Source organism: Balaenoptera physalus (genome assembly GCF_965194825.1).
Source record: "Balaenoptera physalus genome assembly, chromosome: 16".
Classification (NCBI taxonomy): domain Eukaryota; kingdom Metazoa; phylum Chordata; class Mammalia; order Artiodactyla; family Balaenopteridae; genus Balaenoptera; species Balaenoptera physalus.
In genome coordinates, this window is record NC_138898.1 from 89,028,372 (window position 1) to 89,052,824 (window position 24,453).

General features: G+C 56.5%; 2 protein-coding genes and 1 long non-coding RNA gene across 11 annotated transcripts in view; 1 reads left to right on the plus strand and 2 right to left on the minus strand.

Annotated features, from left to right (window-relative positions):
- Window positions 1-4,244: 4,244 nt before the first annotated feature.
- LOC309646090 (uncharacterized protein) lies at window positions 4,245-20,372 on the minus strand (the record flags this gene model as incomplete). The annotated part of the gene is made up of 4 exons (XM_082432072.1): window positions 4,245-15,932; window positions 17,926-18,742; window positions 19,488-19,861; window positions 20,301-20,372. 3 exons carry the CDS (start codon window positions 20,370-20,372, stop codon window positions 17,959-17,961), a joined length of 1,230 nt encoding a protein of 409 aa, XP_082288198.1. The 3' UTR covers window positions 4,245-15,932; window positions 17,926-17,958.
- On the minus strand, window positions 4,245-22,362 carry LOC309645859. Its single transcript, XR_014255094.1, has 2 exons — window positions 21,664-22,362; window positions 4,245-7,496 (listed from the first exon to the last, which is right to left on the minus strand). It is a non-coding gene; the product is annotated as an uncharacterized lncRNA (long non-coding RNA).
- The window catches only part of TNRC18 (trinucleotide repeat containing 18), an 89,559-nt gene continuing 85,696 nt past the window's right edge, over window positions 20,591-24,453 (plus strand). For 6 of the 9 annotated variants that reach the window (XM_082431526.1, XM_082431531.1, XM_082431529.1 and 3 more), the window contains exon 1: window positions 22,519-22,857. The gene's annotated coding sequence lies outside the window, so the exon portion shown is untranslated. Of the gene's footprint in view, window positions 21,028-22,516; window positions 22,858-24,453 lie in introns of those variants that run through there. The other 3 variants (XM_082431528.1, XM_082431527.1, XM_082431533.1) reach the window with 3 other exon arrangements.

Consider the following 24,453-nt stretch of genomic DNA (forward strand, 5'->3'; position numbering starts at 1 on the left):
TCAGCTACTGGGGAGTCCGGAGGTCCCGGGGAGGGCCAAGGTACTGGCAGGTCGAAGGGGCTCGGGCAGCAGCTCTCCACAACCTGGCTCGGGAGTATTTTAAAAATTTAACCATTGGTTTGCTAGGACCCCATGAGCTGCCTGTGGTTGAGGGCAGAGACTGGGGTCATCTCGTGCAGGAGCAAGCTTGGTCCTTCCTGCGTGTGGCACCTGTGTGCCTGAGAGCCTCCCCCTCCCCCCACAGGAGAACTTCCGGGTACCATGTGGCACCTGGAGGCCGAGCGGAATATGGCTATTCCTGCCCCAAGACACCCACAGTCGGGCAGGGGACACAGGGGTCCAGGCTGGGACGGGGCAGTGAGGGGCCCTGGGAGGCCAGAGGAGGCACCCACAGAGGAGGGGGAGCCTGAACTCAGAACCATCCGAAGAATGCTTTTGTGGGTTGAATTATGTCTCTCCCAACAAAGGTATGTTGAAGTCCTAATCCCCCCACCCCTGTTACCGGTGACTGTGACCTTATTTGGGAGCAGGGTCTTTGCAGAGACCATGGAGCTAAGATGAGGTCATTAGGGTGGGCCCTGATTCAGTGTGACTGGTGTCCTTGGAGGAAGAGGAAGAGGCAGAAACACGGGAAGACCATGTGATGGGAGAGGCCGAGGTTGGAGTGATGCAGGCGTAAGCCCAGGAGCACCAAGGGGCGTCGGGCATGCCCAGAAGTGGGGGGAGAGGCAGGAAAGGGCCCCCTGCAGGTTTCAGAGGGAGCAGGACCTGCTGACCCCTTGATCTCGGACTCCTGGCCTCCAGGCTGTGAGCGAGCGCACTTCTGTGGCTGGAAGCCCCTCAGCGCGTGGGACTAAGTTACGGCAGCCCCTGGACGCTGGCCCAGATGTGCAGGGCGGGCTGGGCAGAGGTGGGGGCTGCTCTGGAGTGACCTCCACTGGCTTCTCTGGGGAGCAGGTGTGTGAGCACGCACGTGTGTGCACGTGGGTCTCGGCTGTGCTCTGGGAAGGCTCAGGTTCTCCGCGTGATGTTTAAATACCAACATCAAAGCAGCCTGAGAGGAGCCAGGCAGTCAGGGCTGCAGACAAAATAAAGGCCTCGTGGTTGCTATTGAAGCCAGGCCCCTGGCCGACCTGTCCTGGCCCCAGCGCCCTGCGTGTGAGACGCTGTGGGCTGGGCAGGTCGTGGTGGGCGTGGCCGTGGAGAGAGCGGCGGGTGGGGGCGTGTCTCTGCCAGGAGCGCAGCCACTGGGGCCGGTGAGAGACCCCCGACCCTGAAGGTGTCAGCCTTATGGCTGGCTTTCTCTCCAGGATGCTGGCACATCAGACTGGCGTGCATTTGCCCAGCCAGGGAGTGGGTGGAAGGCACTCGGCCTGGCCTGGCCACCCTCCACCCATGTTCAGCATTAGCCCACACTGGGCCCAGCGGCTGTTCTGGTTGCGATGGCTATGCTACCGATTGGTACAAGACGTAGCAGCTCAGTACTGTTTTTTTTTTTTTTTTTTTTAAATTTTTGGCTGTGTTGGGTCTTTGTTGCCGTGTGTGGGCTTCTCACTGCAGTGGCTTCTCTTGTTGCAGAGCACGGGCTCTAAACGCGCGGGCTCAGTAGTTGAGGAGCATGGGCTCTAAGCGCGTGGGCTCAGTAGTTGTGACTCACGGGCTCTAGAGCGCAGGCTCAGTAGTTGTGGCGCACGGGCTTAGTTGCTCCGCGGCATGTGGGATCTTCCCAGACCAGGGCTCGAACCCGTGTCCCCTGCACTGGCAGGTGGATTCTTAACTACTGCGCCACCACGGAAGTCCCTCAGCACTGTCTTTATTTAGCTCAGGATTTTGCGAGTCAGGAAATCAGGAAGATGCTCAGCTGGGCAGCTCCTGGCCTGGGGTCTCTCGCGCAGTCACGAGGTGCGGGTCATCTCAGAGCTTGGCAGGCCTGGATCCAGGAAGGCCTGTGGTGCTGGCAGGTGACGCTGGCGGAGGCCTGTGACTGCTTTTGGTCAGAGCGGTCACAGGCCTGTCTTGGTTCAGCGTGCGGACTCACATTCCACCTTTTGACGGGGTCGTGTTTTAAAACTGACACTGGCCACGAAGAACTTCCCCACGTGGGGACGGCCGTTGGCCTTGGCCCGCATTCTTGGGTTGGCTCGGTCCCTGCCTGCCTTCCCGGCCACACTCCAAGCTCCTCTGGGTGGAGAGTCCAGTGAATGTGAGCTGGGAAGAGCAGGTCTCAGGAGGCTGGTCCAGCTGGAATTGTGCTGGACCAGTTTCCTGTGGCTGCCCGAACAAGTTATCACAAAGTGAGTGGCTTAAAACAGGAGACATTTATCCTCTCACAATCCCAGAGACCAGAAGTCCTAAATCAAGAAGTCGGCAGCGGGACTTCCCTGGTGGGGCAGTGGATGAGAACCTGTGCTCCCGATGCAGGGGGCCGGGGTTCGATCCCTGGTCGGGGAACTAGATCCCACATGCATGTTGTAACCAAGAGTTCGCATGCCACAACTAAGGAGCCCGTGCGCCGCAACAAAGGAGCCTGCCTGCTGCAACTAAGACCCAGTGCAACCAAATAAATAAATAAATATTAAAAAAGAAAAAAGAAGTCGGCAGGGCTGTGCTCCCTCTGAAGGCTCTCCCAGCTTCTGGTGGCGGCCGGAGCCCCTTGGCTGGTAGGTGCATCACAGTGGGGGGATGCTCTTCAACCTAGGAAGTTGCTGATGTGCCCCCTGCCTTCTACCCCCCGGCCCCCAGGAGGTAACTGACTTGCTTCTCGACTATAGGTGTTTCAGGGACCCCACCTCAGTGCCTGCCAAGTAATTTCCCTGGAGAATCCTCTGGTTCCTAGCTCCTCGGCTGGGGCCAAGGGAGATAAGCTGGGGAGCAGGTGAGATAATGATAAGGCAAAGCTCGGCCAAGCCGCGGGCCTTTGCCCAGGCTGCGTCCTCTGCCTGGAGAGCCCTTTCCCTGTTTGTTTTCTGCAACCACCTTCTAGGGCCACTCAGACCTTGGTTCAGGGGGTGTTACAGGCTGAGTTGTGTCCCCCCAGAATGAAAAGGTTGGAGTCCTAACCTCCGGCACCTCAATATGACTGTACTTGGAGAGGGGACCTTTAATGGGGTAATGAAGGTACAATGAGTTCCTTAGGGTGGACCCTAGTCCAGTATGACTGGCGTCCTTTTAAGAAGAGATTAGGACCCAGATGCACACAGAAGGCCGACCACGTAAAGACACAGAGAGAAGACGGCCATCTACAAGCCAAGGAGAGACGCCTCAGAAGACACTAGCCCCACCGACACCTTCATCTTGGACTATCAGCTTCCAGGCTGTGAGAAGTAAGTTTCCGTTGTTTAAGCTGCCCGGTGTGTGGTATTTGTTACAGCAACCTGAGCAAACTAATGCGAGAGTGTTGGGAAAAAATGAGATGGGTCTGGGTACACAGACAAGAAAAGGCATTCTTCGTCTCTTTTGGAGGTCTGGCAGGTGCAGAACAAACCCACAGAACCCGTCTGTAGGTCTAGGCCAAGAGAAAGATCAGGAAGGGCCCACACTGTGACCAGCAGAGACCCCGGGGTCCCTCCCTTATTCTACATACTCCTGTTGGAAGTTTTTGTTTTTTTTTTTTGGCTGCATTGGGTCTTTGTAGCTGCGCGCGGGCTTTCGCTAGTTGCGATGAGCGGGGGCTACTCTTCGCTGCGGTGCGCAGGCTTCTCACCGCACGGCTTCTCTTGTTGCGGAGCACGGGCTCTAGGCGCTCAGGCTTCAGTAGTTGTGGCACACGGGCTCAGTAGTTGTGGCTCACGGGCTTAGTTGCTCCGCGGCATGTGGGAACTTCCCGGACCAGGGCTTGAACCCATGTCCCTTGCATTGGCAGGCAGATTCTTAACCACTGTGCCACCAGGGAAGCCCTCCTGTTGGAAATTTTTACAGAAGCACATGTGACATTGTAATTGAAAATGAACACAATTAAAAAATGCTGCATTCTGGTGGTCTAGTGCTTAGGATTCTGGGCTTTCACTGCCGTGGCCTGGGTTCAATCCCTGGTCAAGGAACAGTCCCACTAGCCATGCGGCACAGCCAAAAAAAAAAGCTCCATTCTGCATCCCCTGCCTCTGGGATAGTGCCCTTGTTGTTGGCACCCCAGGCTGTGTCTGGGGCTTTCCCTGCAGACCCCACAGACTGAGTGGCTGTTTCATTTTGGAAACACGTACTTAATTAGTACTGCTACGTGACAAATGACCCCCACACCTAGTGTGTAAAATAAAATCATTTTATTCCACTCGTGGATTCTCTGGGCCGAGGATTTGGGAAAGGCACAGTGGAGATGGCTTGTTTCTGGTCCATGATGACTGGGGTCTCAGCTGGGAAGACTCAAAGGCTATGGTGACGTGAATCATCTGAAGACATCTGTCTGGTGGTTAGTGATGGCAGGTGGCTGGGACCACGCCTGGAGCTGTTGGCTAGAACACCTCCTCATGGTCCCTCTGTATGGCCTGGGCTTCCTCACAGTATGGCGGCCACAGGGTATGGGACATCTGACATGGCAGCTCAGGGCTCAACAGGTAGTGTCCCAGTGAACAAGGCAGCAGCTGCCACTGAAGTCACTCGGTGTTACCTCTGCCACAGTCTACTGGTTACAAGCAAGTCACAAATCCAGATTCAAGGGGGGGGCATAGGTCCCACCTTTTGATTGGAGACATGGCAAAATTCTAGAAGAGCATGGAGGGAGGTATTTTTTGATGTTTATAGAAGCATCATTCTGATCTTTGCCGTCATCTCCACATTCTCCTTTTGTGTGTGTTTGTCCATGTGTCCAAATTTCTCCTTTTTGTAAGAATGCCAGTCTTACTGGGTTAGGGGCCCACCCTACTCCAGTGGGACGCATCTGAACTAACGACGTCTGCAATGACCCTATTTCCACATAAGGTTGTATTCTGAGGTATGGGGGTTGGGTCTTCAACATATGATTTATTTTGTTTTGTTTTGCCACACGGTGTGGCTTGCAGGATCTTAGTTCCCTGACCGATTTTGAACCCGGGCCCCGGCACTGAAAGCACCAAGTCCTAACCATTGGACTGCCAGGGAGTTCCCAACATATGAATTTTTTTTTTTAATAAATATTCTTAAGGAAATTTAGCTTTTTTTCTTTTTTAATTAATTAATTAATTAATTTTATTTTTGGCTGTGTTGGGTCTTCGTTTCTGGGCGAGGGCTTCCTCTAGTTGCGGCAAGCGGGGGCCACTCTTCATCGTGGTGCGCGGGCCTCTCACTATCGCGGCCTCTCTTGTTGCGGAGCACAGGCTCCAGACGCGCAGGCTCAGCAGTTGTGGCTCATGGGCCTAGTTGCTCTGCGGCATGTGGGATCTTCCCAGACCAGGGCTCGAACCCGTGTCCCCTGCATTGGCAGGCAGACTCTCAACCACTGCGCCACCAGGGAAGCCCACATATGAATTTTTGAGGACAGAACTCAGCCCATAACACAAGGCCAGGTTGTCAGAAAAGGTGACACACCTCTTTGTTCTCTGAGACGCTTGCTTTTGGAACCTTGAGCCACCATGGGAGAACTCCTGAGACCTCCATGTTGTGGGGAAGCTCCCTCCACCTGGAGAGGCTGCGTAGGTGTTCCCGCCCACAGCTCTGGCTGAGGTCCCAGCTGATGGTCAGCATCTACCTTCAGATGGTTCCAGCCCCCTGGCCTCCAGTTATTCCAGCTCCCAGCTCTTAGTAACTAAGCTTCAGACATGATGGCGCCTCCTGGTTCCTCTTTTCCTGTTCCACTGGGTCTCCACTGAACTCATTGTGCAGCGGGCTGTGGAGGCCTGGTCCTTGGGGCTGCCCTTGGCGAAGGGGCTTTCCTAGAACAGAGTGGGGGCCTGGGGCAGGGAGGATGGAACCAAGGGCAAGTTTCGTCTCCCACTCCCCACCCTCTGTCTAGGGCAGGTTGAGTTTAGTGAAACTCATAATGCCTCACTAAGCTGTGACCTCGGAAGATGGGGGCTGTGTCTGTCCTGCGTGAGGCTGAGCACGCTTCCTGCACCCCTCCCACCTCGGGGCCTCGGCCTGAGCTGGCTCCTACCAGCTTGCGGGGGCTCGCCGCAGTTTGTAGGAATCTTGTAAACTAGTTGCTAAACACAGCTACGACTAAAAGTTAGGTGATAAAACTTACAACTAAATAAACTATATGGAAAACAAAGATGGTGAGGCCTCAAAACTCATCATTTCCTAATTATTTTCCCACAGTTTACTCTTTTGAGGCTGTTTCCATTTACTGGATCTGTAAATACACCACATAAACGTGGGTCGCTGCTCATCTCTGCCCAACTTCTGCGTTCAGTGGCAGCTCAGAGTTGGGAGTATTTACACCACGGAGATTGGCAGACGCTACAGATCAGGGCTTCCCTCCTGTCCACCCCTGAGAACCGTCCACCACTGAACATTCACCAGCACTTACCAACCACTGCAGTGGTACCCACAGGGCGAGTCTGGGAGGAGGGTGGCCTGGGGTATAGGCCTCGTGTGGGTTTATGAAGCATAGCCTCAGAAACTCTTTTCAGCTTGAACCCCACGTTTTAGTTATCTGTTGCCACGTAAAAAACCATCCCAATACTAGTGGCTTAATACAACGACAATCATTTATTTCGCTGGTGAATCTGTAGTTTGGCAGCTCTCGGCAGGGTCGGCTCACGCCTGCCCTACGTGGTGTCTGCTGGGACACGTCCTGGGGCTGGACACCCATCTCCAAGGTGGCTCACGTGGATGCAGGCTGGTGACCGGAGGTCGCCTTCCACGTGGGCACTCCTCGGGACTGCTTGGGCTTCCTCACAGGGTGGTGGCTGAGTTCCAAGAGTGTCACCCCAAGAGGCAGAGAACGGAAGCTGCCAGCTTTTGAAGGCCTGGCCCAGACCCGGAACACTGCCCATTCTGTCGCATTCTGTCGAGCAGTCAAGGAGGCCACAGCATCAAGGGGAGGAGACGGGAACCCCACCTTCCAATAGGAGTGTGAAAGGATCTTAGGGCCACGTTCTCACATCTCCACCCCCCTGGCCCTTCTGTTCTCACTTCTCATTTCCTTCGGCGCTGCTGCCTCCTTCCTTGGAGCTCTACAGAGGGCCCCCAGCATGCCAGGCTCAGCCAGGCAGTGGCGACGACACCCGTGGATAGCGATATGGATGGTTCCCAGGGCCAGACACTCACATCAGAGTCCATTTTACAGATGAGAAGACTGATCCGGACCAAGATCACAGAGGTGGGATTTGTTCCCCCATCACCCCCCTTTGTACCCCATCCACGTCCCCTGTCCCCAGTGCCTTTGGGGACCGTGACCCTTCAGGCTTCCACTGCCTCCAGCCAGACTTGGCTTCCAGAACATTCCGAGCCTCCATTGCTTGATGCTTGGGGGCAGCTCCCGACTGACGATGAACTGAGCTGACACGTAATTTGTACCTTGTGTATGAAGATGCAGTTGTTGCCAGAAGAGCTCTGAAATGCTCCGTGAAGGATTCCTATGCCTTCAACACAGCACCAATAAAATGAGAGTTTGAATAAATACCACTCAACCCACCCAGGCATGAAGGGGAAAACAGATACCTAAAATCATGGGAGGGACTTCCCTGGTGGCGCAGTGCTTAAGAATCCTCCTGCCAATGCAGGGGACACGGCTTCGAGCCCTGGTCCGGGAAGATCCCACATGCCATGGAGCAACTAAGCCCGTGCGCCACAACTACTGAGCCCACGTGCCACAACTAGTGAAGCCCGCGCACCTAGAACGCATGCTCCGCAACAAGAGAGGCCACTGCAATGAGAAGCCCGTGCACCACAACGAAGAGTAACCCCCACTCGCCACAACTAGAGAAAGCCCGTGCGCAGCAACACCCAACGCAGCCAAAAATAAATAAATAAAATAAATAAATAAAAAATACATCTACAAATGGAACAATTCTCACAGAACACCTACTAAACACTAGCAGAAGACCTCAAATACCTGAAAGGACAAGAAAGATCTCCATGGGACTTCCCTGGTGGCGCAGTGGTTAAGAATTCGCCTGCCAATGGACAGGGGACACAGGTTCGAGCCCCAGTCCAGGAAGATCCCCCCCATGCCATGGAGCAGCTAAGCCCATCTGCCACAACTACTGAGCCTGCGCTCTAGAGCCCGCGAGCCACAACTACTGAGCCCCTGCACTCTAGAGCCCGTGCTCTGCAACTACTGAAGCCCACGTGCTCTGGGACCCACGTACTGCAACTACTGAGCCCGTGTGCTGCAACTGCTGAAGCTTGTGCGCTTAGAGCCTGTGCTCAGCAACAAGAGAAGCCACTACAATGAGAAGCTCGCGCACCACAATGAAGAGTAGCCCCTGCTCGCCGCAACTAGAGAAAGCCTGCGTGCAGTGATGAAGACCCAATGCAGCCAAAAATAAATTAAAAAATAATAATAAAAATAAAAGCTAAAAAAATAAAAAATTAAAAAAAAATTTTAAAACCCCCAAAAATTTAAAAAAAAAATCGTCTTAAAAAATAAATAAAATAAAATCATTGGAGCTGGGCTCCCGTGGGCCGAGGTGATAGGGTCCTGCTCCTCGTGGACAAGCCCAGCTCATGGGCAGGAGGTCAGCAGGGCCGCAATGTGCATCCTAGGGCCACTGTCATCTGTGCTGACCCAGGATAGCCAATTGCCTGGGACGGGAGGCCTTGCCTGACTCTCTCCCCTCCCACAGGCCCAGCATGCTATCTGTGAGCCAGGCAGACCCTGCCGGGGGCCCTCTAAACCTTAGCAAGGCTGTTCTTCCAGCTTGGAGTGCCTGTCTCTGCTTTCCCTGCCTAGTAAACTTCTATTCATCCTTGAAAACCCTACCAAAATGACGTCATTCCACTCATTCATTGAGTGGACATTCACTGAGGTCTACTGGGCTGGGCATGGGGGAGAGAGTGATAATAAAGCAAAGGGCCCCTGGCATGGGCTGTATTATGGACTGAATGTCTGTGCCCCCAAAATTCGTAACCCCCTAAAGTGATAGTATCAGGAGGTGGGGGCTTTAGGGAGGCGATTAAGTTATGATGGTGGAGCCCTCATGAATGGGGTTAGTGGTCTTGTAAGAGAGACCCCGGAGAGCCCTCTGGCCTTTCTCTAATGTGTGGACACAGTGAAAAACAGCCATCTGTGAACCAGGAAGCGGGTCCCCACCAGACGCCAGATCTGCCAGTGCCTTGATCTTGGACTTCCCGGCCTCCAGAACTGTGAAAAATAAGTTTCTGTTGTTTAAGTCACCCAATCTATGGTATTTTTTTTACAGCAGCCCAAATGGACTAAGACAGGCTGAATTTTTCCCCCCATAATTCATATGTTGAAGTCCTAGCCCTGGTACCTCAGAATGTATTTGGAGAAGGGACCTTTAAAGAGGTAATTAAGTTAAAATGAGGACATTAGGGTGGGCCCTAATCCTATAGGACTGGTGTCCTTATAAGAACAGGAGATCAGGACACAAGCATGCACAGAGGGATGACCATGTGGGGACACAGGGAGAAGGCGACCATCTACAAGCCAAGGAGAGAGGTCTCAGAGGAAACCAACCCTGCTGACACCTTGATCTTGGACGTCCAGCCTCCAGAACTGGGAGAAATATATTTCTGTGGTTTAAACTGCCCTGTGTTTGTTGTGGCGGCGCAAGTGGGCTAATACAGCCTCAGGCTTGTAAGGATGACAAACACGTAGGAGATGATTGTAAGAGGGGTAATGGGGGCCTTTGGGAGGGAGCAAGATGGTCAGAGATCTGTTTTTCACCTCCCTCCCAGGGGCACCGGCCCCATCCTGTTTCCTCTTTTTTTTTTTCCCTTTCATCCTACCCAGTTATGTGGAGATCTTTCTTAATTTATTTATTTTTGGCTGCACTGGGTCTTCATTGCTGTGTGCGGGCTTTCTCTAGTTGCGGCAAGCAGGGACTACTCTTTGTTGTGGTGCGCGGGCTTCTCATTGCGGTGGCTTCTCTTGTTGCAGAGCACGGGTTCTAGGCGCGCGGGCTTCATTAGTTGTGGCATGTAGGCTCAGCAGTTGTGGCTCACGGGCTTAGTTGCTCTGCGGTACGTGGGATCTTCCTGGACCAGGGCTCGAAGCAGTGTCCCCTGCATTGGCAGGCGGATTCTTCACCACTGCGCCACCAGGGAAGTCCCGTGGAGATCTTTCTTGTCCTTTCAGGTATTTGAGGGCTTCTGCTAGTGTTCAGTAGGTGTTCTGTGAGAATTGTTCCATTTGAAGATGTATTTTTTAAAAAATTTATTTCTTTTATTTATTCACTTTTTGGCTGTGTTGGGTCTTTGTTGCTGTGTGCAGGCTTTCTCTAGTTGCGGCGAGCGGGGGCTACTCTTAGTTGTGGTGCGCGGGCTTCTCATTGCGGTGGCTTCTCTTGTTGCAGAGCATGGGCTCTAGGCGTGCGGGCTTCAGTAGTTGTGGCACATGGGCTCAGTAGTTGTGGCGCATGGGCTTAGCTGCTCCACAGCATGTGGGATCTTCCCGGACCAGGGCTCGAACCCTTGTCCCCTGCATTGGCAGGCGGATTCTTAACCACTGTGCCGCCAGGGAAGCTCCTGTAGATGTATTTTTGATGCATTTGTGGGAGGAGGTGAGTTCCACGTCCTCCTACCCTACCATCTTGACAGGAGCTCCCAAGAGATCTGGGTTCAAATCCCATCTCCATCACCATTCAGCCCCGTGACCTTGGCCGAGTCCCTTCCCCCACCTGGGCCTCTGCTGCCACATCCTAACACGATCCCAAGACATAGCAGTCCTGTTGCCCACACCACACCTGAGCAGACCAGCAAAGGCTGTGCGGGAGGACCTCTGGGCCTGCCAGCTGCAGCCTGGGTGACCCAGGCAGAAGCGGCCTTTTCTGAGCCCCTGTTGGCCTCTCGGGGGTGGAGATGAGGTGGCTGGAGCAGGGTCAGGAGGAGGTGGCTATAGGAGGGGCCCCTCAGAGGCAGATCCCTGCCATCAGGATGTAAGTGCAGGTAGTTTACTTGGGGTGGGGGGGCAGCCCAAGGAAGGCAGGGGAGTGACATGGGCAAGGAAACGCAGCCAGAACAGGGTGTGTTATTGGGTTTTTTTAAAATCATTTTTTACATATTGAGGTATAGTTGATTTACAACGTTGTGCCCATCTCTGCTGTACAGCAAAGTGACTCGGTTATACACATATAGACATTCTGTTTTTAATATTCTCTTCCATTATGGTTTATCCCAGGAGACTGGATATAGTTCCCTGTGCTCTACAGTAGGACCTTGTTGTTTACCCATTCTAAATGTAACAGTTTGCATCTATGAACCCCAAACTCCCAGTCCGTCCCTCTCTCTCCCCCCTCTCAGGGTGTGTTATTGGGCTCAGCCTGCCAGGGACCCCAGCGATGGTGCAGAACCCGGCAGGGGAAGTGCATGACCTCACTCTAGTGTCTGTCAAGGGCTGCTGGGTGGGCAACTTCACTTCCGGCTCCTCCCAGCCTGCCCTGCGTCTGACCAGGGGAAGCCCCCCAAGTCGCAGCAGGTTCTCATTGCAGGCCCTCCGATTAGGGAATGTGGGCACTGCCCCTACACCCCGAGACATCAGTCTCCCCTTCTGCATCATGGCTGGCTGGAGGACCCCAGTCCTTCTGCAGGAGGGGCTTTGAGTTGTGTCCTGGAGCTGGGATAAGGCAGAGGGGCAAGGCCCCAAGGTCAGTGTTGTATAGGTGGAATTGTGTGTTGCACAAAGATAGGGTAAAGTCCTACCCTCTGGAACCTCAGTATGTGGCCTTATTTAGACATAGGGTCATTGCTGATGTAATTAGTTAAGATGAGGTCACACCGGAGTAGGATGGACACTTAATCCAATATGACTGGTGTCCTTACAAGAAGAGGAGAAGAAACACAGAGACAGACCCACGCAGAGAGGAGACGCCACGTGAAGACACACACAGAGGGAAGACAGCCTTGTGACAATGGAGGCAGATCGGAGTGATGCAGCTTTAAGCCAAGAAATGCTAAGGATGCTGGCCGCCACCAGAAGCTGGGAGCGAGGCCTGGAGCAGACTCTCCGTCACAGCCCCCGAGAAGGAACCAACTCTGCTGACACCTTGATTTTGAACGTCTGGTCTAAACTGTGAGAGAATAAATTTCTGTTGTCTACAGCCACCTAGTTTATGGCCATTGTCGTGGTGGCTCCAGACAAGCAATGGAGTTGGCTTCAGTCCTGTCCTGGTCAAGAAGTGCTAGGGCAGTGGCCTGGGGACAGGGCTGACCACAGGGCATGCAGTGCCAGTTGGGAGACCATCCTTTCTTGAGCACCTGCTCGGTACCCAGCCCTCACTAGCAGAGGGAGTGAGGCGCTGGTCACCTGGGGCGCGGGGCTTCCAGGCCCCCTTGGCTACCTGAGCGCCTGCTAGTGTTCGGAATGAGCATCTCGGGGCCATCTGCATGGTCATCGCAGGCACACACACTCTCACTTGATCCCAGGAAAGGAGGTTCATTCAGCTCCACTTTACAGACAAGTAAACTGAGGCTCAGAGGGGAAATGGCTTGTGAATGTCACTTACCAAGTGAATGGCAGAATCAGGACTTGAACCCAGGTAGGCTGACTCCTCAGTTCCCTCCTGTTTCCTCCTGTGGTCATTCAGTCACCACCCCCCAGCAAGGGCAGCCCGGCCAGGGACGGACAGAACTGAGTTCAAACCCCAGCTTGGAAGGGGCAACATTGCGTCTCCTTTTCTGACCTTGCTTTGGAAGTCACAGTGTCACTTCGTGTGTCTGGTTAGAGACACAAGGTTCTACCTCCACTGGGAGGAATGTCAAGGTCACAGAGTAGAAGGGACACGGACACATTGTGTGGCCATCCTCATAGGTACAATGTGTCATGACAGCCACTTGGGGAGCCAGGCCCCATGCCCCACAGTGTGGCATTTAATCATCTGGAACTGGAATTGTGACCTGATGTGCCGGTGTGGGCAGGGTGTTGAGAGAGACAGAGAGACAACAAGAGAGAAGGAGGAGAAAGAGGAGGAGGGGGAGCGGAAGGTGGAGGGGCGATTGGAGAAGCTGCAAAGTTTGTGGCCAGTACAATCCCCTTGGTGAAATTCTGCCTCTCGGGCAAGGCTGTGTGATAAATCTCATTCATCAGTCATTCCTCAGGTCTGATTAGATCTTGCCCTTAGGGAAGAGTGTGATGGGTAGACAGCTCATCTGCAGTCTGTCTTCTGTCCAGCATTACCATCTCTCCCGATAAACTCCTGGGGCATTGCCTCTTTCTTGCTGCAGATGTGAGGTTGGCCATATCCTACCACATAGAGAAAATGGATGTTTGTAGGAGAGAATGGGTCCAATGGAAAGGGAATTAAAATTGAGAGGGAGGGGGCAGTGTATGTCCTTGATCCATCCATACCTGAAGGTGTTATACTTCTGGGCTTCCTAGTTGTGGGACCCACTGAAAACATCTCTTTCTTGCTTTAGGTTGAGGCCCTGCATGGTCTGGCTCTTCCCACTGCTCCTGGGCCTTCTCCTTGGCAGTGCTCACCACCCTTAAGAGTTCTTTGTTAACCAACTGTCCCTCTCACTGGACTGTAAGCTCCATGAAGACAGGACTCTGGTCCACTGTGTTTACCAGTTTATTGTCAGGGCCTAGCACAGAGCCTGACCCGTATTTGTTAAACATAAGTGGATAAATATAAGGAATGATAAATGCTCTGGCAGTGAAAGTCCTTTGTGCAATGATCCTCTCTTCCCTGTGATGGCCTCACATGGAGGTGGTCAACTCAGGAAATTTAAGTGGCCTGGGGTGCTGAGTCACCACATGGAGTTCAGCTGCCCTGGAGGGTTGCCCAGGCTCAGAGCAGACAATGTGTCAGGGAGAATACATTTTATGTGTTGTGATAAGCCATTGAGATGGGGATTTTTGTCACTGCAGCATAACCTAGCGCATTCTGACTGATGCACCAGCTTCCCACGAACAACAGCAGATCTAGCCCCCTGGGGACTACCGTCTGGGATATGACCAGTCATCCCCTCTGGATGCTGTCCCACTTCTGCTCATCTGCGTTTCCTGCCTGACTCTTGTGGGCACTTAAATCTGGGATGGTATGGGAATTCCCTGGCAGTCCAGTGGCTAGAACTCTGTGCTTTCACTGCCGAGGGCGTGGGTTCGATCCCTGGTTGGGGAACCAAGATCCTGCAAGCCATGTGGCTCGGCCGAAAAACGAAAAAAAAAAATTAGGATGGTGTATTAGTTTGCTAAGGCTGGTATAACAAAAGGTCACAGAATGGGTGGCTTAAACAACAGAAATGTATTCTCTCTCAGCTCTGAAGGTTGGAAGCCCAAGATCAAGGTGTGGGCAGTGCTGGTTCCTTCTGAGGGCTGTGAGGAAGGATGTGCTCCAGGCCTCTGCCTCTGTCTGTCTCCTGTTTTTATAAGGACACAAGTCATATTGGATTGGGGCCCACCCTATTCCAATATGACCTCATCACAACTACAGTTACAGAGACCCTATTTCCAAATAGCATTACACTTTGAGGTACTGGGGGTCAGGACTTGAACATCTGAATTTTGGGGGGTATTCAACACACAACAGATGGCCTCCCAGAGGAAGGTCCAGGGGAGCTGGGCCAGGTGAGCCGGGCTGGACAGGGGAGGGTGGGGGAGAACCCACATATTTCCAGCAGAAGGAACCGTGTAAGCAGGCCTTTCTGGCAGGGTGGCTCTAGAAGGTTCTTAAGAGACTCCCTGTGGGCACAGAAAGTATGCGAGTGCATGTGTGTGCGTATAGTGGGGGGCCCACCTCCCGATCCTTTCCAGGGTGGAGACAGCCGGAGACATGCAGAGAAAGTGGAGGGGCGCGGGAAGGGGGGCCTATCGGGTTTGATCTTTTTGGGTTTGTTTTTGACTTTCTGCTGACTCTGGAAATGGACTGACATGGGGGTGGGGGTGAGGGAGAGAGGCAGGAAGGCAAGGGAAGCTTTCAAAGCTGCAGCCATGGGAAATATTTTTATTTTCTGTTTGAAAGAAAATGCCAAAGAAGGATTAAAAAAAAAAAAGGAGGGAGGGGGTGAAGAGATTAGCGTGTGCATGCGCGCGTCTGTGTGTGTGTGTCTGTCTGTGTGTCTGTGTGTATGTGTGAGAGAGACAGAGAGAGATCCTGGGAGACTGTGGGGATGGGAGACTCCTGGGAGACCTGGGAAGAAGGGTTAGGCCCTGCTGCCCTGCTGTCCCCTCCCTGGAGATGCCACCACGGGCCACGGAGCACTGCCAGGGAGCACGGGAGGTGCAGAGCTGGGCCGAAACCTGGCTGGCTTGCTTGTTGCCACCCGGGCTCGGTGACTTTGGGAAGTCACCCCACTTCTGTGGCTCACACGGACCCTTTTGACGAGGGTGTCTCTAACAGGGGCACAGATGTGTGGGACAGAACGCATATGCAAGGAGCAGACACCCAGAGGAATGCCCAGAGACTGGGGGGTGTGTGTGTGTCAGAAACCAGGAGACCCAGAGCGGGAGGGGAGATGGGATTCTCTGGGTGTGTCCTGAGCCCGAGCTCTGCCAGAACTGGGAGCCCTGGCCCCCTGAACTCCCCACCGCAGCCCCCTCCCAGCTGGGAGTGCGGGCCAGGCTCCCTGGGTCAGCCTGACCTCGCCCTGCCCTTACTAGGCCCAGGCCAAATGGGCTCCCATTAACCTCTGACCTCTGTTGCCTCCCCCACAGGCGAGGGCAGGAGAAGGTGGAGAGGATGGACGGGGCAGGACAGGAAAGGGGATGGCAGGCTGGGTTAGTGTAGCTGGCCGTTTACCTTCTCTAAGCTAGTCTTGGTCAGGATGGGGGCTCCCAGGGATGCAGGGGCTCCACATTCGTATCCCCAGCGCCCTGCCTGGCTTAGCTGAGGACGCCCGCCACATCTTAGCTGTGTGGGCCTGTTGCTTCTCTTTCTGAACCTCTGGTTTCTGGTCTGTTAAATGGGCGTGATAATACCCATGTCAGAGGGCTGTCCAAGCCTGCACGAAGCAGGGGTTTGCATCAGAAGGAATTTTCAGACCGAAAGAGAGGAAGCTGGAGGGTTCTGCTGTGGAAGGGGGTGGGACGGGCTGGATTTGCAGGGGCCACGTGGGTCAGGCCAGTGGGAAGGGATGGAGGCGCCTCTGGGGGCCAGGCTGGCGGAGGAATTTGCTGCAGAACTCTCAGCATGCACAGGCCTGCCAAGCAGGGGTTCAGAGGCCCAGACAAAGCTGCGAACCAGCAGCAGGAGACGGGACCTCGAGGAGGGGACCGGGTAGCCCCCTCCTCCCCCGCCAGGTACAGCGACGCCCCCCCGCCCCCCGGCAGGCACACCCCTCCCCAAACACACGTGCTGCCGGGCCCTCCATTAGTCACCCTGGTGCTGACATACATAAATCCCATTAGTCACACCCGCACAGACAGGCTGGGAACACACCCAGGCACACCCGGACAAAGAAGGCCCCCAAAGAGGCCTTTTCTGTCCCTCATGCCTCTTTCCCAGCGCCTAGAACAGGGCGGGGACCCTGGGCGCTCAGTGAACACGTGGTCAGCGTCCCCCAAAGCGACCATCTCCCACAATAACATCCCCACAAGCCGGCACTGCCGCCCCGTCCCCTCCGGGCACACCAGTACCACCTAAACCCCCATGAATGCCCTTGGCCAGTGCCTCTTCCGCTTCTCTCTGGAGGGGGCACGGCTGGCATGGTGTCCCTCTCCCCATGCCCGTCCTCTGACGGGTCTAGCAGGAAATCCATTCCCCAAGGTCAGCAGAGCTCCTCAGCAGGCGGCCCCAGTGCTGATTTATTGGTGGTTTATTTGGAGAAACACAATCGCTCTTGGATTCTGGGGAAAAAATGCTCACGGTGGACTTTAACCTTGGGCTGAAACCGCAGAGCTTTGTTTTCGGAGGCGCTTCCTGGGGCGCCGCGGGGCTGGGGCCCAGGGGGGAGGCGCGGCTGGAATGTGGCTCAGCCGCCTCTCCACTCCCAGGCGGCGTTCCACCGCCGCCGAGGCGAGTGCTCAAATTCTCCTGGGCTCGGCCAGAGGGCCTCGGTCCCTCCAAATGTGCTTTTAGAAATTCTAGGAAGGAGCTCCCTAGGTGAGTGTTTCCCAGCAAGGTTTCCAAACCCTCTGCCTCCGGCATCTGCCACGTGCCAGTTTGCCGTCGTGTCACTGGCACAGTGAGGCTCTCGGGAGGCACCCAGGAGGGGTGAATGCCTCCCCCTTCCGCGGTTGTCCCCACCCGAAGTCCCGCGCAAGAGGTGGCTGTTCGGAGGTGGTTGTCCCCATCAATAGAGCAAACCGCCTGATGCAGGTCGCCAGCGCCAAGGCCTGTTCCCCGCCCCTCTAGTAAAGAGACAGACAAAGCTGGTGACATTAAGCGTTATTATTGCAAATACACCCTGTCTGGATCTGCACCCCTGTATCCCCCCCACGCCCCTCCCCCCACCCGGGGTAGAAAGACTGCCGCCCCTACCAGGCTGCTACCAGCGCTGGACCAATTCCTGCTTTCCCGATGGTTTGCCTATTTGCGCCAAAGCGGGTGGCCGACCAGGGTGCCGAACTGGGGCCAGACGGGGAAAAGCCGGAGGTATCCCCGGCAAGGAGGAGATGATGGGCTGGCACCGGGTGGTGAACCAGATGAGCCCCTACCTACAGGCACAGCGCCTGCAGACACCCTGCTTGGTCCTCGATGCGCACAGAAAAAGTCCCCCTCCCCGCATGGTGCGCCCTCAGAGGGCTTCAAGGGCAAAACAACAGCCCAGGATTAAAGCACGGTCTGCAGAGAGGGGTGGCAGGCTGAGTTCTGAGAAGCCACTGTGACCCTGATGTCGCCCCTCGATGGCACAGGTAGAGCCGGAGTTGGGCTCAGGTGGGTAGTCGCGCGCCCATCCCAGCCTCACCTAGCCTTTCTAGGAGTAAGCAACCCGCCCGGGCGCCCCTACCCTAGGCAGCGATGCGGTGAGGCCCAGGCCACCTCAGGGTCCGGTGACCGCGGGGATGGAAGATGGTGGCACCAAGTGGACAGGGCCGTTCCCTCTCTCTGGTGAAAGGGGAAGCTTCTGGCTTGATTCCCTGCGCAGTCTCGGGGCCCCCAGGCCCTGACCTGGAGAGCAGGGCATCTGGTGCGGTAGGGAGGCGAGGTCGACGACCGGGAGTACCCGTGCGTGCAGCGGGAAGGAGGGCCCCGCGCCGAGATTTATGGCCGCAGCCAGCCCCCTGCGCACGGAGAGTGTCTCCCTTAGAGCCAAACAGTAGAGTGGAAGACCCGACCCGGCCGGGGGAAGAGGCCAGGGCCGGAGGCGGAGCCGAGAGCCGCCGGGATCTGCCGGGCCGGGCCTGGCTCTTCGGTCCAGGCTCTGCCCGCCGTGCCCCCTGGTCCCTGCGGCTTTCGTGGCTCTGGCGCCGCGTCCTTGGTCTTCCTGGCGGGTCGGGACCCATCTCGGCTGCGCTGGCCGAACCTCGGCTCGGCGCCGAGCCGTGACTGGGCCAGTCCCAGCAAGGGGATGGCGAGCCTGGCTTTCCCGGGCGGGGCCTCTCCGGGTTTTAGCGGCACCCGGGCCAGGAGCTCCCTGGTTGTCGGACCTGCAACCTGGAATCTGGCGCTTAAAAGACAGCCTCACGGCTTCCCGAGCGGGCAGCAGAGGCCGGCGAATGCCCGGGGCTCCCTTCACCGAGAGGCTGGTGGAGGCGCGGGGATGTCGGTCCCCACCGCGAAGGGCCGTTCGGGGCGACGGGTGGAGGTGGCTCGGGTGTCCTCGCCTAGGAAAGGATGCGGGTTTCTTTTCTGGGGAAGGGGTGGGGGAGAATGCGTCCAAGCGGTCGGCCACACCAGGATTCCGGGGAGCGCCGTGTTCGGCCCTGAATAGGACAGGATTGACCGAGGCGCTGGGGACTGAGCCCGCCAGTGACAAAGGCGTAGCTAGGGAGAGCTGAATCCAAGGTTGGCCTGTCCTTGGGTTTTAAAACAAAGCGAAATAATTTTGTCAGTCAGGCCGCGTCCACGGAGCTGGAGGCCTAGGAATATACAAAAGGCCTCGTTTCTGGCGGCCCACGATGGCCGCGGACAAAAGCGCTGGCTTGGGCGGGTTCTTTGGGAACTGAGGTTTGGGGTTGCGAGGAGATTCCCCCCTTCAGCCGACTTTCCGCCCAGCTAGTACAAAATACACACACACACACTGCGTCAACACACTCTTTTTGGCTACGGATCTTGCCGAGTAAACACAAATACGTGGGGGGAGGGAGTGGAAGATGGCGGCGGGACCCGGGAGGACTGCGGGCTGCGCGTTGTTACCCGCTCCGCGCAGGGCGCCCCGGCCTGGTTTTTACGTTTCTGTGGCCACCAAAGCGGGGAGGGTGTTTCTTTCCCCAGACCCTGAAGCCCGGCCAGGGGTGTCCCCCATGCCCCCTACGAATGGCGAGGGCCTTGGAAGGAGCCTGGGCTGCGCCCACCACTCGGCTTGGGATCCGTCCCCCGCCCTAAAGATGGCTCCCGGCCGCTGCTTACCCAGCGACTGCGGGCACCCGGGCAGCGGGGCGCGGGCCGGGAGAGGGCAAAGATCGGGGCGCGCGTAGGTCGTCCGAGGCGGGTGGCTCCTCGGGGTGGCCGGCTCGCGCCCCCACTCGAGCTGCAGCTCGGAGAACCGGCACTGCCGGGCAGGGTCTGTCCGGGAAGCCCCGCTGCGCGGCCGGGAACCGGGAGCCGCCGCCGCCACCTACGCGTTCCCAGGCCCTGCACCCGGGCGAGCTCTGGCGGGAGGGCCGCGCAGCGGCTCGCGCGGGTGCGGGTATATGCAGGGAGGGGAGCGCAAGTGGGCTGCAGCCCACAAAGACCCGGGGTGTGGGTGGGGGAGGGGGCCTCGCCTGCCCCGAACCTCGGCCCTAATGAAATGCAGGCTTGGTTCGCCACTCCATCCAGGCGCACACTTGGAAAATGCAAACGCCATTGGCAAATCCAGGGCAAACAGGCAGAATTTTTATTAGCAACTAAATGATTTATGGCACACATACCCCGCCGTCAAAATTACGGCGTCTTGAGCATCCAGGAGTGAAAACATTAAACATTTATAAAAATAGGCTTTTGTTTTTTTCCACCCTGCAAGTCCTTTGTATTCCCCACCCCAACTCTCTCAACGTACATATTTTTTTCTTGAGCTATATTAAAACAAAGAAAAACATTCCAGATCCCGGGCGGGGGATAATGGAATGGAGGTTCAGTGTCTGGGGTCTGAATACTGAGCGATGGGGGCTCGGGAGTGGGAGGGTTTACTAGGAACCCACAGAGGCCTCTGGATAAGACTGGAGGACACTCGGCGCCCACCCGGGCTGCGACCCCACGCACGGCCCCTTCCCCTGTCTTGGCTTTCAGCAGCCTCGTGCAGCTCAACTGCATTTACTTTATGTTCTGCAGTCACCCCCCTCCCCCAAGGCACACAGACACAATACCTCCTTTCTCTAACCCCCCTCTCCTCTCCGTCTTTGCTCTGGCCGTCCCGGGGCTGCACCGGGAGCCTCCCGCCGCCCCGGCCGCCACTGAGACCTGCGTGCCCTGCTCCGCCGCTCGTTCCCCTCGGCTCCGGCTATTTTCGTGGCTTTCTTTCCTTCTCACTCCTCCCTTCCCCCCCCCTCCCCGCCCCGCAGAGCTCCAGCTTCCAAAAGAGGGCAGCCTAGAAACCAGCGCAGGAGGCTCCAGGAAGGGCAACTTGAAACTGCCCTCAAGAGGCTGAACTTTTTTCCTCAAATTTATACTGGAATTAAATTAGACACCCCCAGTTCGCTCTCCAAGCCTACCCCCCTTCTTTTTCTAAAAGTGGAGAAAAGAAAATAGAACGAATGGGCGCTAACTAGCTCATTTTCCACCCCCTCCAGAAAAGTTGCCTTAAAAATGGATTGAAAAAAAAAAAAGAACAAACGATGCGAAAACGCTGAGTCCGCAGCGCAGGGCGAAAGAGCGGGCTTCTCTAGTTTTAATTAAAATCTAATCACCGCGGTTGCTCTCTGAGGCAGGATCGGCAAGGATTTCTGCCCCTCCAAGCTTCCTTTTGAGGGTACGTAATGCCTAGCCGGGCACGGGTCCCTGCGGGGCTGCGGAGGGTGCGGGCCCCTAGGACTGCCCCTCCGACCGCGTCCGCACTCCTCGTGCCCGCAGCCAAGTAGGTTGCCGCGGGCAGCTCCCGGCTACTCAACCCAGAAAGGATTTTGCTGAAAGCGCAAAATAAAAGTACAAAGTCTGGGGGATTGGGGCTCCCCTCCCCCTCCGGCTGCCGCGGCCAGCCAAGCACTTTTTGGGCTTGGCTGCTGCTTCCTCTGAGCTAAACAGATTTTTTTTCCCCCCGGTCTCGCCCTCCCTGGAGGGGGCACGGCGGATGGAAGGCGAGAGAGGCCCCCAGCCAAGAGGTTTTTAATATTACACTTTAATAGGTTTCAGAAGGCCCCGTGGAGAAATGCTAATAGGCTGAAATGTCAGAATCGAGAGGGAGTCAGTTCGCGCTCAGCCGATCTAATCCTTTTTTCTGCTCTGATTTTTTTTTGGGGGGGGGAGAAAGGGAGGGGAGCGCCCACGCAAAGAGAGCCTTTGGGGAGGGGCGCGGTGCAAAGCGCCGCAGCCCCGGCCGGGGCCGAGCGGGGGGCGCGCCCTGGCCCGCGTTTCTATAGGAACCCCTTTTAGGAGATTAGAGACTCACCCGCTGCCCGCCGCCGCGGCCTCTCCAAAATATTAATCAGTAACCATCTGACACCGCGTTTTTTCAGGGAGGAACCCGCAGACCGGGGCTAGGAAAACCGCCTTCTCGCCTGCCCATCCCACCCGACCGCGCAGTTCGGGGAGGGAATGAATCGCTGCTTTGTTTTAAAGTGGGGTGGGGGGAGGAGGGAAAAAGCAGCCCTTGTCCGTTTTGGCGTCTCCACCGCGCGTTGTAGAAGGCGCGCCCCAGGGGAGGTGGGGAGCCGGGGGCCCGGGCCCGGGGTGCAGCCCGCCGGGCCTCTGGCTCTTCCCGGCTCGCTCGGCTTGTCACCTCCTCCTGCGAGCAGGAAGCTGACAGGCGGCCCATTAAACCGCGCCTTGCAAAGCCCTGGATTGCGGCGACAACCATCTTCCTCTATTTTGATCACTCAGCCCAGACGCTGGGGGAGGGGGGAGGAAAAAGGAGGAGGAGGAAGGGGGGGTCCGAGCTGGTGGAGGGGGAGGGCTGCCTAGAAACGGCCCGGAAAAATTCTCACCACCAGTTTTGATCATTCAGCCCCACCGAGGGGAGCCTGGAAACTGCTGGAGCCCCTTCGTCCGTAATTGGTTTTATAGGGATGGCTGAGGGCCAAGGTGTTTACATGCGCGTGATTGGCGGCGCGCGCGGCCAATGGGTGGCGGCCGAGGGCAGGCCTGGGGGGAGGCGGGCACCCGGGAACAATGCGTGTTTCTTCGCCGGAGAGTGTTCCCCTCCCCCAGCCTCCCCTTTCCCGCCCCCCCGCGGTTTTTTTTTTTTTTTTTTTTTTTAGATCCAGCGAGAGGAACTTGAAAGGGGGGTTGTGTAATGTACCTTTTCCAATCCCGGGCTGTATATGGAGATTTGGGATTCTTTAAACCGGCGCTACCTGGATTTTATTAAAAAGCGGGGAGCTCGGCGGGAGGAAAGCTGGCTTTTCCGGGGGCTGCGGGAGCCCGGCCGCGGGAGGGCGGAGGAGTTGGCGCGCCGAGCGCTCGGCCCGGGGAGCGGTTTTCTACCAAAAAAAGGAAAGGCGGGCAAAAAGTGTGAGGCGACTGCGGGTGGCGAAGGGGAGCAGCGGCCGCGGGATGGCGGGCAGCACGGGCGCCTAGCCGCGCCGGGAGCCGGGGCCGCCACCGGAGTCGCCGTCGCCTGGAGCCGGGAGCCCTGCCGCGCCAGGTACGCCGCCGGGCCACCCGCCTGCCCCTGGCCGGGCGCGATGGTCTCCAAACTTCTCCAGATGGCCCCCCACCCCGCCTCCCCCCTCGGGGTGCGCCGGGGATACCCGCAGCTCTCCAGCTCCCGAGGACAGAATCGGGGGACCAGGGCCGGCGTGGTGGGGTGCCCCGGGAGGGGTGGGGGCAAGTCCTTGCGCCCCGGGCGCCCACCTGAGCCCCCAGCCCTGCTCTAGCCCGCCCAACCGGGCCGAGGGGCGTCGGTTCCCTTCTCGGTTCCCGGCAGGCGGTGGGGGAGCCAGGGACGCCTAGACGTTTTCGATTATAGGCTGTTTTTAATTAAAAGCCGGAATTCAGCCATTTTAACTGCATTTAAGAGGGGGAGAAAAGTAGGGAGAACGCAGCAGAGCCCGCAGATGGCCGAGCCAGCTTCTCTACCAGAGCAAGGGTGTTCCGGGGGGCTTCACCCCGACTTCCCCAAAGTGGGGCGCTGGGGCATGACCCGAAGCGCTGGCTTTTAAAAGAAAGCTACACAAAGAATATATTTTTTTTTTTTAAATCACGGAAAGCTCGTCGCCTGACATGTATCTTCGGATGTGGCGATCTTAGATTTTTCTAAAGTAAACGCGGATCTGGTAACCAGAGCCTGATGGGAAGCAGCGAGGGAGGGAGGGGGTGTTTGTAACCAAAACCGGGTTAAAATAAGCATCCTTAGCAAAGTTGGGGAGGGAGGCTGGAGGACGCCGGGGGGTTGCGGCTGAGAGGATCTGCAGCTCCGGGGCCTGGCCGCCGGTCGCGGGGCGCAGGGCGGGCACCCGGGAGCCGGTGGCTTTGGCTTGATCGGTGGCTCTAGGAGAGCCCGGGCCTCTTGGAATCAGGAATCCGAGCTGCTGAGGGCAGACGGAGAGCGAGGGCAGGGTTGGCTCCCAGACCCCCTCCCGCCCCCACGGGAATCGGCAAATCTTTTAAATAAACAGCTTTAAACTGGAACTACAGGGGCATTTGCCCAACGCTAGGGGAGGCGCCCCTCGGTCGGCCCGCGACGCGAAGGTTTTCTTTGTAGGTTATTTTTGGGGTTGGGGGCAAGCTAGGGTAGGAGCGACACCCTTGAGTCCCTCCCTTCCCCTCTGACGCCCCCCAAATCCCCCGCGCCAGGCCACGTCCTCGGGCCGCAGGATTCCCAGGCCAGGGCGTTGGAAAATGAAACCAAAGCTTGTTTTGAAGGATTCTTTCCAGTCCTCGGGCGAGAATGCCACGTCTCGGCTCTTCGGACTTAGGCTCTGCGACTCACAGTGGCCCGAGCGGGGTGGAGAGAGGGGGCGATGAGTCTCTTTAAAAATAATAAACCCGCTTAGCACCCTCTTTCATGAAAAAACTACTAATCTGCGACTCGGGGCGAGCTCAGGGGAACCAAACTCAGAAAAGGGAGACAAGGGCTCCCAAAGGTTAAGTATTAAACTTTCCAGATCAGATAGTTACGTAGTGTTTAGGGAGACATTTCGAACTGCTCATGGAAAGGTTTCACTGTTTGAAACCCCGGAGCATGTGATGCCCAGGAATCCAACACACTTCGGAGGTTTGTGCTGACGCGCTCGGGGCG